General features: G+C 31.0%; 1 protein-coding gene across 2 annotated transcripts; it reads right to left on the bottom strand.

The window, feature by feature from the left end:
* Positions 1-3,612: 3,612 nt before the first annotated feature.
* LOC115705469 (probable sulfate transporter 4.2) lies at positions 3,613-11,558 on the bottom strand. 2 transcript variants are annotated; one of them, XM_030632804.2, is made up of 17 exons: positions 11,089-11,558; positions 10,134-10,182; positions 9,647-9,851; positions 8,902-9,070; positions 8,587-8,652; positions 8,396-8,503; positions 7,273-7,380; positions 7,105-7,170; positions 6,936-6,996; positions 6,686-6,813; positions 6,366-6,407; positions 5,763-5,879; positions 5,207-5,258; positions 4,698-4,836; positions 4,510-4,598; positions 4,224-4,300; positions 3,613-4,142 (listed from the first exon to the last, which is right to left on the bottom strand). In XM_030632804.2, the coding sequence occupies exons 1-17, from the start codon at positions 11,401-11,403 to the stop codon at positions 3,819-3,821; spliced, it is 2,115 nt and encodes a 704-aa protein (XP_030488664.2). In that variant the 5' UTR covers positions 11,404-11,558; the 3' UTR covers positions 3,613-3,818. The 2 variants fall into 2 exon arrangements, with proteins under 2 accessions (XP_030488664.2, XP_030488665.1); XM_030632805.2 differs by having other exon boundaries at positions 9,647-9,855; positions 11,089-11,185.
* Positions 11,559-16,625: the final 5,067 nt, after the last annotated feature.

Below are 16,625 nucleotides of genomic sequence, written 5' to 3'. Positions count from 1 at the left end.
ATTTCTGATGTGGAAGATCAGTTATAAACCGCAACCACATAGCATACTTATAACACAAAGAGATTATGATTTTTTTTTTTTTGTAAATTTTTAATTTTTCATTTTTTTTGGTTTGACTTGTTCACGACTTAATAACAACTCTCCGGGGTTAATTATTAAGTGTGGATGGGAACTTTGCCAAATTTCCTTTAAGCAAAAATTGCTTATGTTGAAAGAACAAGCTTTGTTTTTAAATATTTTTTTTTTAAGCAAAGTAAATAAGATTACAACTAAATAAATACAATAAAAAAATGACAATAATAATGATAGATAGTTATATTAAAGTTAGGAGGCACAAAATGCCATCAACTAACTATAATAATAATAGTAGTAGTAGTAGTAATATTAGTAGCAATAATAAGATTTTAGGAGGCACAAGATGCCATCAACTAAAATGATAAACAAAAATAAAAGCTAGGAGGCACTAATGCCATCACTAGAGGGGATATAATAGAAGACAAAAATGCACTCAACTATCAAGTATGTAGGAGGCACAAAATGCACTCAACTACTAAAAGAAAAAAAAGGTTAGGAGGCAAAAATGCACTCAACTAACAAATAGGTAGGAGGTACAAAATGCCATCAACTACCAATAAATATGTATATATACATATAGTATATAATATATAATATATAACAATATATATATGTATAAATATGTATAACTTTCTCTTTTTTTCTCGATTTTTTTTTTCAACTTTTTTTTTTTTTTTTGATGAAAATGAGAAAAGAAAAAAAAAATAACTAGTAGAAGAATATTACTTACCTTGTAGAAAGATTGTTTCTTTCTTGCAACTCCCCGGCAACGGCGCCAAAAACTTATTGTCCTCAAAAGTGAGTGTTTTAATATTTATACTCGCAAGTGCACGAATCGTTTCGGAATATAATGTTCATGTAAGTGCAAGGTCGAACCCATGGGAGTTGACTAACATCAAAAGAAACTATTTCAAACAAAATAAGAATATTATAACCTAGCTCCAAATATTTGATGGGATTGCAAAATAAAATAAAAGACAAGTAACTAAAATACTTAAGATTAAAGATGAGTGAGTATGTAAATAATTTTCAAATAAGATGTGTAAAATAAGATTATTAAGATATTAGAATCCACAAAATGCAAGTTCAATAATATTTATAAGTATATTGATTCCCAAGTTTTAGATATAGTTGAAATAAATCTCACCATATTTTCCAAAATATATTTTTCATTTAAGTACAAGTTATTTTCAAAAAGGTAGGATTTTTCTTCACTTATAAAATGTATAATTTCTAAGCATTAAATGTGTTACAATTTAATGAAACTATACAAAATCAAAGAAATTATGTTTAGGCAAAATATAACACTTATATTCTAAGAATTAGATGTAAACAATTTAATGAAAGACATTTAATCAAAGAGTATTATATTTTTGCATAATGAAGAACTAAGTAGAAATATGCTTTAACAATCAAAAATACATGATATTGAAGATGAAAAAGACATATTTTTGATAGAAAAATCCATGAACTTTATAGCACAAATGGGAAATCAACATACAAACATAAACACTATCTAGTTACATTTTGCTTCATCATCATCTTAATAATCTTGAAAAAAAGATTAGAAGCTCATAACTAGATAAAAATTACAAAAGATAAACATACTTGACATGCTCTTCAAAGTGTAAAAATGGTAGAAAGAAAATGGTAAAAATGAAGAGTGTGGAATGGAGAAGTGTTTTGGGTTGAAGAGGTGTTTAGGGAGGGTGAAGAGATGTTTAGGGGGGTGAAGAGATGTGTTTTGAAATGGTCTTCCAACACCATATTTATAGGCAAAATTAGAGAATTAAATTAATCAAAATAAAATAAATAAAATGATTAATTTAATTAGTGTTGGGAAGAGAATGGATAAATAGAGTATGTGTAAGAGTATTGGAAAAAAAAAAATTGTTTGGATGGAAAATAGTGAAAAGATAGGGTAAAAATAAATTAGGAATGTTTATTTATGTGTAATAACTTGGGAAGATAAAATAGGTATTTGTGTGTAAAATGTGGGAGAGAAAATAAGAATTTTGGCTTTTTTAATGGGGAATTTGGCTGAGAGAAAAGCCAATTAACAACTCAGTTTTTTCTTCTTTTTTTTCTTCTGCAGATGCCACATGGCGTGTTGCTGTTGGTGGGGCGCTGACGGGCTGGGGACCAGAGAGACGCGTGGCAGGCCGCGGTTCGTTGGGCGCTGACGAGCTGGACCCGCGTGGAATGAAGGCTGGCAGGAGGAACTCTGACGCCCACTTGATGTTGTCTTCGGGTGGAGCACACGCACACATGGGGGCCATTGGATCAGATGACGGACGGCCCAGATGGGCTGTTGACTTTGACCGAGAGTGGGATTTGCATAAAGGCTCATCAGATTTTCTTTTTGAAATTGTAATTTAGCCCCATTTCTTCAATATTTTTCCAATTTAATCCCAATCTTTTTCTTCTAAACACACCTAAAATACATAAAATTAATTAGAAAATTAAAATAAAATTAAGATTAAATACCACATAACATATTATAATAAAATAATTATAAAAACACACAAAAACATATAAAATTACAATAAAGCTAATAAATTCAAAAATAATTAAAAACTTACTAAATTAATTAAAAAAAACTTAAGAACTAAGCAAATTTTAGTTAAAAAATGTGTGAAAATAACTCTAATTCCTAGAGTTATCACTCTCGTATTTAGGGATGGCCGACCAGGGTGTGTAAGGTATGACTGATCTTCACCATACACTCTCCCAGGGTATGGCTAGCCAACCCCTGTCTCTTCAAAATTTGTAGCCTCCCCAAGAAGGACCAGTCAATCAAGTCCCCACAGCAACAAATCTTTCTATGCAAGCACAGTTGGACCAACTCAGGGGCATGATCCAGGGCATAGCTGGCCCGAAGCCTTCAAACCTCGAACTTGATCGGTCGAGGAGATCACCGTTCTTGGCATATATAAATGCCCTCCCTCTACCAAAGTTCAAGATGCCGACATGAAATATGTATACCGGACGGGAGGACCCGCTGGCTCACATCAAATACTTCGATATGCAACTTGACCTCCAGAAGGTCACCGGTGATGTGCACTATCGCATATTCCCAGCTACACTGTTGAAGACGTCCCAACAGTGGTACTTTAAGCTTACCCCGGGGAGGTTCAACTCCAGGGTTGAGTTCTCACGAGAATTCTACACACAATTCTCATCCTCAAGACTAGTACCATCGCAGCTGGAAGACATTGTCGAAGTCAAACAGCGACAAGGAAAACCTCTGAAAGACTATATTCAGAGATTTATGGTCGAGGCTACCAAAGCCACGGACCTTTTAGTCACAACATAAGAATGGTAATTTATAATTAGTTACAATTTTTTTACTTTTAGTCACAAATTGTTAGATGCATCGTGTTATTATGAGTATTTAAATTGTCTAAGAAGTTTGTATAATGTTTGTTCAAATTTAAAGTTTTTGTTTTTGGTTATGTATAATTGAGGCCATTGTAAGTTGAGTAATTTCTACTAGAAATCCTTGGGTTTTAAAATAGTGAATGGTAGTATGATAAGTTTTATGTGCTTAAAGAATTATTACATTAGATCTTATTATTATATTATACAATATCAGGTTTATAACAGTACAACAATCAAACCTGGAGTAGTTTTACAAAAATGATAGAATTATAACCCTGCCTTGCAAAATTTACAGGCAGCATTGCAATCAAGGGAGGAAAAACAATTAGGAAAAAATTAAGAAAAAAAAATCACAGCAAATTTTAAGCCTTCCGAGACAAGAGTGGCTCCAATTGAGGGTTACTATCTTCAGAAACTGGCGATCTGAAGAAACCAGACTCCAATTGAGCAATGGAGGAGTCATCATCTGCTCTTTGTTTTAGCACCCTCTGTAGGAAACTCGGTTTCTCATTCAATACTGGATCATCTGTACTCCTAGGTGTCCCTTTTAAGCTCTGGACGTGCTGAAGGCAAACTTGGACCGCGTCATGAACTCTCACAAAATACCACTCCTTACCAATCATTTCTACTACACCTGATCTTGATAGAGTGAGCAGAACATCTCGGTTCGGATTGGAAATAGCAATCTGCACAGAAAACAGACTAATCATCTTCTGACAAATACAAAGCAGTTTCCACAAACATTGCTTAGGGAAAGGAGTTTTGACCTGAATGTCTCGCATCTTGTATTCCTGATGCAAGTCTTTCAGAGCTTGAACAGCACTAGAATCTATATACGTAACAGCTGCATTGAAACAAAACTTAGAACGCTAGTACATGACCATTATTGGAAAGTAAGAAGAATCAGACAGGTTGTTAGCAACCAAAAGTAAGAATTTGAAAGAATGCCAAAGTTTCTGTTAGTGCCTAAACGCCTCTTCTTCTACCTCGCAGAGCTTTTTTCTAATTCTCCCATAAGAATTATAATTAAAGCATAGGATTAGAAAGACTTACGTGACAACTCTAAAATCACAAAGTAAATTCTTTCAACTTCTGGTCCACGTCTACTACATTTATCAACATCAGTTTCGTATTCACGTAGCCTGACAAAATTTTGATGATTCGGATCAATTTTACTGAAAAACAATCATTGAAAGAAAACCAACAGAGTGGAGGTCAACCCAGCTGACGAAATATATTACCTGTCCTTTATGTAACTTATGTTTGCAAAATAAATAGGTGAATCAATCCGTACAATTACAATTCCATTGTAAGTATACGCCTCAGGATATTGTTGGGTGTTTCTATAAACAGTAGTACCTGGAAGACGCCCCAACACAGCTGCAGCACACACCAAAAATAAGAAAGTTTGCAATTATAGTATGAGGGCTCTTTTGAAAGGAAAGGAAACTCGGGACAAGGGCATTTAACATCAAAAATTAGAAAGTTAGCAATTATAGTATGAGGGATCTTTTGTAGGGAAAGGAAACTCGGGACAAGGGCATTTATTAAATTAACAAGTTATTGAATAACAAACAGTATCAGATGGCAAGTTTCTGGAAAAGAGGATTTACTAAAAAGAAGGTAATTTAGACCAGACAAATGATAAGGAACACTGGAGTGATCGTGGAGAAACAAAATGTATAATTATGAATTCAATCCATCGGTTAATCTGCAAATGTACAGCAATAGGATCAATTGATTCACTAACCAATATGGGGGTTTGCTGATTCATGGATGACAAAAGCAAGTGAAACACCAACCTACAATGCCAGTACACTAAAATTAGCTTTCAGGAGTCAGAATAAAAAACAAATTACAATAAACAATTTTATCAGATGTCGCCGAAGAGAAAAATTATAATAAACAAAACATCAGGGGAAAAGACTTCCATATCAAGTGGTGAGTTTTAGAACGTTAGAGCTTTAATTCATGGAGATCAATTTGACAGTACTAATGGTAAACCCAACAGTTAGGCTGTAATTTAAGAAAGTTTCATTTGAAATAAGATAGATTGTTTTTATTCTCTAATCTAATTGACTTATCTAGCCAGTAGCTGAGAGATAAAAGATGTTAACTTTTTGTCATTCTGTGGTAGTCCAAACATTCAGAACTTAAAGACAAATTATATTCTGGGAAATGTATTCTATCACAAATGATGTTAGCCAACTTTCAATATTTTGATTCTCTAACTTTTCTTGCTTGTGTAGGCAAGTAGGCAACTATTTGTATCTCTATGTTCTAATATAACCGTTTGGAGTACTCACCCCGATAAGGACACCAATCTCAATACCAAGAAACAAGGTTGTAGTGCTAGTAATTATCCAAAGAAGAAAATCTTTTTTATCTACACGCCATAAAAAGATAGCCTCCTCAAAATCCACCTAGATATCAGAAGGATGAGGTAAATAATTGTCAGCAGAAAGAATCATAATTAATTGCCTAACTTTTCCAAAACTATATATGCACATTGCACGAAAAAAACTGCAACTGCAAAATACCAAAGCCTCTCCAAATTTCAAGATGAATATAGGTAATGTAACAATTACAGTCTAAGTAGTCTGATACATCCATAATTTTTATTTTTATTATTTATTTATTTTGAAACTAGGATCCCCACCTATCTCATACTTCCATAATGGGTTACATGAAAGCACAGTCTATACAAATATTATGCAAATAATGCTTTTCTTAGCTCAAATTTCCTTTCAAATAAAGCTAAAATAGTATGTGAGAACCACCATCTAAGGAGGCTAAGCCCAGAAGTAGACTTAAATGATGGATCTTAAAACAAAAATCAAATGTAGCATATTTTCATGACACCAATTAGACACCGCAAACTACATCTTGTGAAATGGTACAAAACTCACCAGACCCATAACAGCTGAGATCACAATAGCAGCAAGGGCACACTGGAAGAGAATGCAAAAGTAACAGTTAGTGTTTTGATTAAATTGATAAAACAAGAAACATACAAGCTTTGAACGAATAGAAAGGGTAAAATAACCTCAGTGTTTTGTAAATTTGCAACTGCCCATGGCAAGACAAAATTATGATAATAAAACAAGGAAAAATACTATTTGAAGTTTCGAACCATCAATGTTATAAAGAGATGAATTGGAGATGCTATAAAACATGGCCAATAATATATCATGTGTCAAGAAATAAAATCATTATCACAGAACAAAACCTGGGGTATGTATTTAAACAATGGAGTCAAAAACAGAAGAGCACACCCCATTACGATTCCTGTAACAACACCAGCTAATCCTGTTTTTGCCCCACTTTCATGGCTAACAGCTGATCTAGAAAAGGAACCTACAAATTATGTCCAAAAAAAGAGAAACAGTTGAATCCATCACAGTATATGATGCTGATTATAATTAAGCTATTAAAGAAGAAATTGGAATATCCGTCATACTATAAATCTAAAATCTCACCTGTTGAGGGGTAAGCAGAAAAAAAAGAGCCAAAAATATTGGCAACACCAAGACCGAACAACTGAGAGAGGAAAATAGAGAAGCACTGTTATATTAAATGCAGCCCTTTCATCTAGCATGCAGTAAAGATCAGTAGTTGTATGCAGTTCTATTCATCTAAAAAGCATACCTCTTGATTTGAGTCCAACTCGTATCCATTCTTTGCTGCCAAGGCTTTAGCAATACCCACAGATTCCTAATGTACAAAATTGAGTTTCATGAAACTTGTAATTTCATGATAGTCAAAGCTAGAAAGAAAAGAAACTTAACTTGCAGTAATCTACACAAATTCTCTTACCAGTATTGCTACCCCTGTAATGAGAAATGCAGTGGGGATCAAAGACGTAGCATATCCAAATTCTTTGGGAATAGAAAATTTTGGAAGGCCTTGTGGTATACCTCCTACCTATTAAGAATATGACAATCAATCAGCACCGACCATACTGTTATTGACTTAGATGATATTGGCTAATTCCTTCAGAAAACAAATTTATACAGAATCGAAAAGAAACATACAAAAGTGGGACAAAGAGCACCCAAAGTGGGACCATTATAATACAAGCACATAACATGTGAAACTTCACAGTCCTGTAGTAGTATCTTGGATTTGAAACTCCCCATCTAATGCTAAAAGGCCATTTGACACCTATGTTCATTGATTCTGGCAACATACTAATCATCCCTAGAGTACATACTGAACTCAAAGCTACTGTGATTCATATTCACTATTGATTGCAAGAGATTTCAGTAGACGCTAGTAAATGATTTAGAGTGTACATAAATAATCATACAAGGATGAAGAATCACAAATTCTTGATTAACAGTATCGCTAAAAACGTACCAGAGTGACTTCACATGGAAAGAAAAGCTTAATTTATAACTAGGAAAAAAGAAAATTCAATCTTACAAAGGATTCAGACAAGAAACAGAATGTCCTTTTCTTTTGTTTCCAAAAGTGATGCCCAAAAAAAAAATGCATCAAATAAAGCAGAGTAAGGTTCTTGGCAGCCATCAGCTAATTGACAGCAACCATGCCAATTTTATGCTAAAACGCAACTTTTGATATTTGATAAAACTTTCATGTGGCCTTTCTCTGTAGCAAGATTAATAAGTTCTTACTATCAATTTTCTAAAAGTCGAGTTCATTGAAATTTATCCACCAGTTACATATTCTATATAAACAAAGGTTGCTAGCTAGGTAATCAGTGAGTATCATGTTTTGAGAATGATGACTTTAGATTCTCTCCAGATATTCTAGAGAGTAAATTCATGAGCATTGAGTAGGGATGTCTGACAGAGTTTACAGAACTTAGGAAAATTTAGACGATTCATTACTAAAGTATGTAATTAGAGGAGAACTTCTCATCATTAAAGGCACAGTAATTAATGTAAATATGATGCTTTTCAACTTTTAACCTCACCAATGATATAGAAGATGGATTAAATACTTTCACAATGGCTGTGCCCAAAACAACTCCCGTGAGAGGACCGGCTGCTCTAAGGAACCTTAAGTACTTCCTTGATTTTCCCTAAATGTAAATTTTGGCAAAATTACAGCCAAAAACAATCATGGAGGCATAATCCAATCAAAAAACACAGGATAAGTTCATACCAAATGTTTCATGACAAGAAGTATTGCAAGAATGATTGATCCCATTACAAAAGGAGGCCATAAAAACTGCAAATGCAAGAACCTCCAAAGATTAGAAAACTGACATAGCAAGTGATAACAACAATGAAACGAAACATGAGCAGTAAATAAAGAAGATATGTGGATGTAAGATGGTTGACGATCACTTAATGAATAATAATATATCATAATACAAGAAACATTCTTCTAGAAATACTGCAATCTCATATTCAAATAGGAATAATATATCATAATATACTCTATTAAGATTATATCATTTCAGTGAATGTAGCATACCCCATCTGCTCCCTGTATAATGCTCTTAACCAGCGGCACAATCTTGCTACTTCGTTCTATATCATATCCCAAAAAGTACTTCGCTTGAGATAAGGCAATTACAATAGCTGACGCAGTAGTGAATCCAGATATGACAGAGTGACTGATAAATCGAATAAGCCATCCAAGCCTGGGGGAAAGAAGAAACTTCAGTAAAGAGCTCAAAAGGCAACAATCAAGATAGTCATGCACCCATGCACAGTTTTCAAAAAAAAAAAGGCATGCACATGTTACTTACATCTTCAAGATATATACATGAGTTATCTTTTATATTTATGACCACATTGATGCATATACAAGTTATTAATTTCAGCAACTTACACGAAGAGTAAAAAGTTGGTCATTAAGACTGTATCTACCTAATAAGCATGCTGTAGATTCAGAAGTTCATTTTAATTTTCAAAATTTTATTTTTAAAGTACCAAAAGACTTCTCAACAAATAACCAATAACAGCTAAAATTGATTTTGTGTGTATTCTTATGTATTCTTATACTTCTACCCTACATGGTTCAATCTTTCATCCTGCAGAGCTATGAGACTGCAATTTCCTGGATCACCACTGACAACAAGTATTAGCTAGAGTTACCCTATGAACAAATCACTTTCTAGGTGTCTGATAATGAATGCAACCCACGATGTTGCATATTTACTTACATAAATGACATAAATTGTATTACACACTTAGCATAAGATAAACAAGAATACCTCAAGAGCCCCATTGTGCATTCTAATATGCCAACCATGAGTGCTAATAATATTGCCATTTCTGTATATAATTCCGTATCAGAGGAATCAACAATTCCACTTAACACGTTAGAGACCAATAGAGAAACCAAGGCCACCGGACCAACAGCAAGCTGACGTGATGACCCAAATATGGCATAGATAAATAAAGGCACAAAACCAGAATCTTCCTTGCAAAACCAAAGTAACATATTAATATCAGGGAGAATGTAAAATAATAAATCTTCCATATCCAAGAGGTAGTGTATTCAACATTTATGACACTAAGTGACAAAAAGATAATTGGGAAGATAGTAAAACCAGAAAGAAACAGATTTGAGAACCAAAATATTTTAAAGTTTACCACGAAAATAATAGTTAGAGAAAAATACAATAAATGGTGATAGCTTCAGTTTATATTATTATATAAAAGTAAATAAATACAGAAATACGTGATAGTTTCACTTACAAAGTCCATAAATTGGATGAAGCCCAGCTAATTTTGCATAAGACATTGCCTGCCCATATTTATATAAAAATAAAAAAAAACAAGGGGTCAATTACTAGAAAACTCACGGCAATTACTCCAAATGAAATCTTGCCTGACCATTATTTATAAGAGTATTGATGCAAACAGCTATAAAATCGTCAATAGTTAAGCAATTGAATCAATCAAATAGTTAAGCAAATCGAATCAATCCATCATTAAACAGTTAAGCTCTACAATCAATAAAATTATCAGTTTAATAAGCAGTTGAACCAAATCAATGATAATCAAGTTTCAGCAAGACTATGTCAATAATCTAAATATTGGGTTTATGACTATCATAATTAATCTAAATATTGGATTTATGACTATCATAATTAATCTTAGAGTGCGGAACTAGGATAAGAATGTACTAACATCCCAGTAAAAAAATTAAAAGAAAGAAAGAAAAAAAAAAGCTTGATAAAATACAGTAGAAAGATAATGAAAATAGTTACCAAATGAGAGTGAGAGAGAGAGAGAGAGAGAGAGAGAGAGAGAGAGAAACCAAAATACATAGATAAATCAATAAATCATATGATAAGTAGGATGGAAACCAAATAAAGGCTAAATTGCTTGGATATCGAGGAATGAAGAAAACTAAACGAAGTTATTCTAGGATAATTACATACGTCAAACCCAGAAGTTCATTTTTATTTTTTTGGTCTTGGAGACCATAAAGCAAATGTTTTAGTCATTTTCTTTGATCAATCGGAGGAAAAAAAAGTTCCATTTCTGAAAAGACAATAAAAAAGTAACAGACCACTAAAAAACCAAATTAAACTTGGCCAAAGTATTTACACAATTAATTCAGTCAAACCTCCGTTTCTTTTCTTATTTCGTTCATTTTCTCACCAACCAAACAACAAAGCACTACAGATACAAACATATAAATTACCTGAGGAACAAGCATGATACCAATAGTGACACCAGCCATAACGTCGATCTGAAAATACTCGCGCCATTTGTAGCTCCTAATCCAACGGGAGCAAGGTAGAAAGAGATCAAGCCAATCGATCCAGGTCATGCGCTGAAGCTTGGAGGTCCATTTAAGGAAAAGAGAAGCAGGTGTAGAAACGGAGGGCGAAGAGGAAGAGGACGTCGTAGAAGGGTGCTGCAAGGGGATAATCTTGAGGGGGCGGGTGGTGGTCCGCATGGTTGAATCTTCTTCTACGAGTTCATTCAAGCTTGGTGATGCGTACGTTATCTCCATGCGCCTCCACCCAAGAGCTGAATCATATCACTCCCGCCCGAAAAACCAAAAGCCAAAAAATAAAAAAATAAAAAATAAATAAAAAAAGATTAAATTAGTGGCGCAGAAATCACCAGCCCTCGCTCTCTCTATTCAGTTCCTCATTAAACAAAAGCTGATTGTGTTTTTTATTCTTTTGGCTTTTATTCTTTTCCTTGTTTTTTATATTTTATTTAATTCAGGAATTAGTGACACAACAACAACAAAAAAAATAAATAAATACTATTTTGGACTCTGTTTTTGCAAAAGTTATAGATTGGACCCTGTGTTTTGTTAAATGACAAAATAGATCCTGTATTTTCTAAAATAGTAAAAATAGGACCCTGAACTTAATTTTTGACAACTTTTTTTTAATACAACCAACTTGAAGACAATGCTTAATACGAACAGATACAAAAAATATAAACAGTTTTGTCATAGCACTTTTAGATCGGATTATAATTAAACTTTATTTTGACAAAAAATCAATTCAGGGTCCTATTTGTACTATTTTAGAAAATACATGGTCCATTTTGTCATTTAACAAAACACAGGGTCCAATTGGTAACTTTTGTAAAACAAAGGGTCCAAAATAGTATTTACCAAAAAAAAAATTGTTAAATTGGGAAAACAATTTTTTTTATTTAGTGCATGGAAAGTCATTGGATGGGTAATGTTTAGTTTGTTCTGGTAGGAATGGTAATAGAATCAAATTATCCATTACAATGTTTGTTTTGTTTTTAAAAGTGATCTAATGGGATTACATTGTAATCATAATTACATTAAACAAGGAAATTCCCATTACATTAGAAAAGCTATGTAGTAATGAGGATGACTTTTGTAAAGCTAAAATGACACTAATGCTTTTTTTTTTTTATATAAATATAAAAATTAAAGTAGGAGATAATTTTGTCATTTTATCATTTATTTCAATATTCATTCCAATAACAAACTAAATATCTTAATCAATTCTCGTTACTATTCTTATTCTATTACATTACTATTACCATTACCATTACCATCACTATTACATCCCACCAAACCAAACATCACCTTAGAGTTATGTGTATAATTACCGTCTAATTGAAAATAATTAAATGGTTTTAATTAGGCTCTTTCATCAAAATTGAACGTACTAAAAAAAAATTTATTTTTCAATATTAATTACTAAAATATAGTATTTTAAAATATATTCCAATTATTATTCTAATAATTACACAATTACTTTAAATATACTCTTATTTATTTATTTATGAAAAATAGTGTCTTTAAAACCTCTAAAGTAAACTTAGTAGGAAATTCTCAGAAGGAAAAAAAAGTGCCACAAAATACCATTGATTAAATAATGTACTACACTATTAGCTAAGGAATATAAACAAAAGAAATACCAACAAACTTATTACAAAAATTAATAATATCTCTAATAATATATTCCAAATACTATTGGTCAATAATATATTTATTGATATCAGTAATAACTTCATTGGTATGAGATTTGACTTGTATGAATTATCAAAATAATTTTATATTTTTGAAAATTTAAATATGTGGTGATCCACATAAAATATTTTATTGATAGAATGTTTTCAAAAATTAAATTCATTGTTATATTAAAAATATTAATTCAAATAAATATTTAAGTTTTAAGCTAAAAAACAATTTATATTTTCAATATTTTTAAATCATTGAATCCAATTTTTTTTAAATATATATACACTTTATTCTAAGATTCTCACCAAATTACAAATTCAATTTTTAAAACTCAAAAATATTAAATAATACCACAACTAATTACATTTTTTAAAATAATTTTGTACATACAAAATTGAAATATTTATTTTCAAATCACTCTTTTAAAAAGTACAATTTCTTAATTACAATTTAATAATAATTATTATAATAATAATAATTGTTTCTTAGTAAAAAAAAAAAAAGCAAGTACATAGATGAAACACTTAAATAGGAATATTATCATTCTATACCATCTTCCTATATATCTAGTCTCACTGCTGCCAAATTATGGTGTTTATTATTTAACAGAAATTCTCAACATGAAAAAAACTATGAAATGAAGTTAGACGATAAAGAGGACTGATTCAAAATAGAGAAGCTCTAGAAACCTAAATGAACTTGGACGATAAAGAGGCCTAATTCAAAGGGAGGAGAAATAATCTTCTATTATTGTTGTTTTGATTTGAGACATAATCTTTTATTATTCACATTATTATTATCATTTGTGGAGAAAGTAGTTGGTGACCACATGGCTCTTTAAACCATCTATGTATTTAATAATTGTCAAATCTTTGATGCATTCTTAGGATATACCATATTTCCTATTCATATTAGATATTGTTGGTGTCTAAATAGTTGGAGGTAGTCAGAGGCGGAGCCAGGACCTAATTACTAAGGGGACCAACTATTAATTTTTATTTGAAAAAATTTATAGTGCACCTCTAGCTAAAAAATTCGTTTTGACATCTAAGAAAGTTTTTTAGTCTATTTTTTTCATGATCGCGTACTTTGTAGTTTTCTCGTACTACTTGTAATTTTTTAAAATTTTTTGAATAATTTATAATGCCAAAAAATAAAATTCAAACAATTATTTAACAAACAAATTAAAAAAAAAAATAATCATGTGTGCAACAAATTTTTTTAACCTTATTTTTAGCACTGTAAACAATTCAAATTGTCGTAAGAATTTATAGATGACTCTAAATAAATACAACCTACGTAATCATGAAAATAATTTGGATAAAAAAAGATTAAAATATTTTGTTGTACTCGTATTTTTTTCTCTTATATGTGTGGTAATCATGAGTTGTTTAAACTTTATTTTTAGTATTGTAGAATATTTAAGATTTTTTTAAAAATTTACGAGTGGTTTTAAATATGTACAATGTCCATAATTATAAAAAAAATGGAAAAACTTATTTTGTAATTATATTTAAATAAAGAAACACTAGTATTTATCTTATATTTCCATAAATATTTTCATCACATTCAAAGGTATTAACTAAGTTGCTAAGTATACGTGTGTGTCTGTATATATATAATCTCATTTTATTATATATCCAAAAATATATATATGTTTATAATAGTTAATTAGAAAATAACTATACATATATATTATAAATTCATTATCTTCAAAAATTTTGGGGGGCCAGGGCCATCCCACCCTTTAAAGTGCCTCCGCCCCTAGAGGTAGTATCTTTGTGAATAATAAATCGTCTTGTGAATTATAAATAGTTTTTATTATTAAATATAATGACAATTGTTGTTTTTCCTATACCAAAGTTACCGTTACCCTTAAGCTAACGAAATATTTTGTATAGTTTTTAGTTTTATTTTTGTTTTTAAATTTTTTAATCATAAAAATAAAAATAAATTTATATTTTAAAATTTTGTTCATAAAAAACAAAAATTTGTTCCACGACCACTTTTATTTTTTAATTTTAAAAATAAAAAATAAAAGTGTGTTCTGAAATTTAATTTTTATTTGTTGATTTTATTTAAGTTGGGTCTGGGGCCGAGGTTTGGGTCCAGCGTCGGGGGTGGGGGTCTGGGGCCAGGTCCAGGGTCCGAGTACGAGTACGGGTTTGGTTCCGGGTCCGAATCCAGGCAATGGCGAAAGTATGTTGCTTGCTGCTGGGGCCATGACCCCTCCTTACATTTTGATTTTTAAATGTATATACATATATTCATAGGCTCCTTATATTAAATGTTTTTGTTTTGGGAAATTTACATGGTATACTAACTTTTGTCATTTTTTTATAAAAATATTGTCAGGCGGTATTTTTTACTTTTCTACTGTATTTTTTTATAAGTTTCATACTGCAATATACTATGTTAAGTTTTCACTGTTGTTCTAATGGTATTTTTTAGTTGTTCTACTGTTGTTTTGAGTTGTTTTGTTTTGTGTTCTACTAGTGTTTTATAAAAACACAGTATTTTTTAAAAAAAAAATTCGTGTGACAGTATTTTTGTAAAGTTAACCCAAATTCCAGTATTTTTGTAAAACACAATGTTTTGTTTATTTATATGAATACGCGCATTGTAAATAGGCACCTCAAGGTGCTCAACACCATACCGATGTGGTGCGTTGTGAGTGGTTAACGATTTGTTATATTATTTATTAAATTAAAATGTATAAAACATGATATTAAATTGCACCAATAATAATATGTCACCTCTTTTTTGGCACCTTATGACACCCCTTATTATTTTGCTATGAATATATATATATATATAAACTAGCAAAAAACTACGTGCGAGGCACGTATACTAAATTTTATAGGTTTTTTCTATGTTATTTGAAAGTGATACGATTAAAAATTAAAGAAAAAATATTATTAGTTATTAGGTGAGATTATTATTATGTGTATCTAAATATTATAGTTTATAATGTTGTCAATTAAAAGTGAATACCGAATGCAGTATATTAGTGTTTAAGAAAGCTTAATGATTTAAATATGTTCTTAAGTTAATCCAAAAATAAACTAAAAATTGATGTTCCAATACTTAAAGAAACATTACTTAAATGAGTGTAAGATAAAAAGAAAATTAAAAATCAATCTCTAAATTGTTGATAATTGAAGATAGTATTAGTCTAAAAATTGTAGATAAGAAAACTAATGATAGTCATTGGTGGATTTCAATCTTCATTTTCTTCGATAGAGACAATAGTGTAATTTTTGTATTTTGCACTTTTCATTCTAGCCGGGTCCGCATATATCTGGATTATCCATTTTTTCTTTGATAAATTGAATATGGTAGTGTCAACAAGCCGCGGTGTTCTTGCAACAGTGATGTATTTTCATTTAAGATAATTAGACATGGTGTGCATAATTTATTTAATTAAAAAATCAACTTATGAAAGGCATGTAAAACTATTTTATTTTTTAAAAACTACACCTCTGCAGTATATTGTTGGGTTTTATGCCCTAAATAAAACTCATTTCAATATAATCAGATTTACTTATTAATATAGATGAGAAATAACATTTAATGTTGCATGGTTCACATGATTTATTTCATGATTATTTACATAATGTATGAATTCTATTTAAGTCCAGAACATATCAATTTGTTAATGATTATAGTGTTGTCAACACAGTGGAATATAATCTTAATTTTATGTTCGAAAGTTTATTCCCTGATTTGTCAGTTCACTGGATTTAGACTGACATGATAATCAGCGATAGGTA

This window comes from Cannabis sativa, chromosome 1 (genome assembly GCF_029168945.1).
Source record: "Cannabis sativa cultivar Pink pepper isolate KNU-18-1 chromosome 1, ASM2916894v1, whole genome shotgun sequence".
Lineage (NCBI taxonomy): Eukaryota > Viridiplantae > Streptophyta > Magnoliopsida > Rosales > Cannabaceae > Cannabis > Cannabis sativa.
Note: the sequence above shows the minus strand (reverse complement) of the source record. Positions and strands in the feature narration are given on the sequence as shown.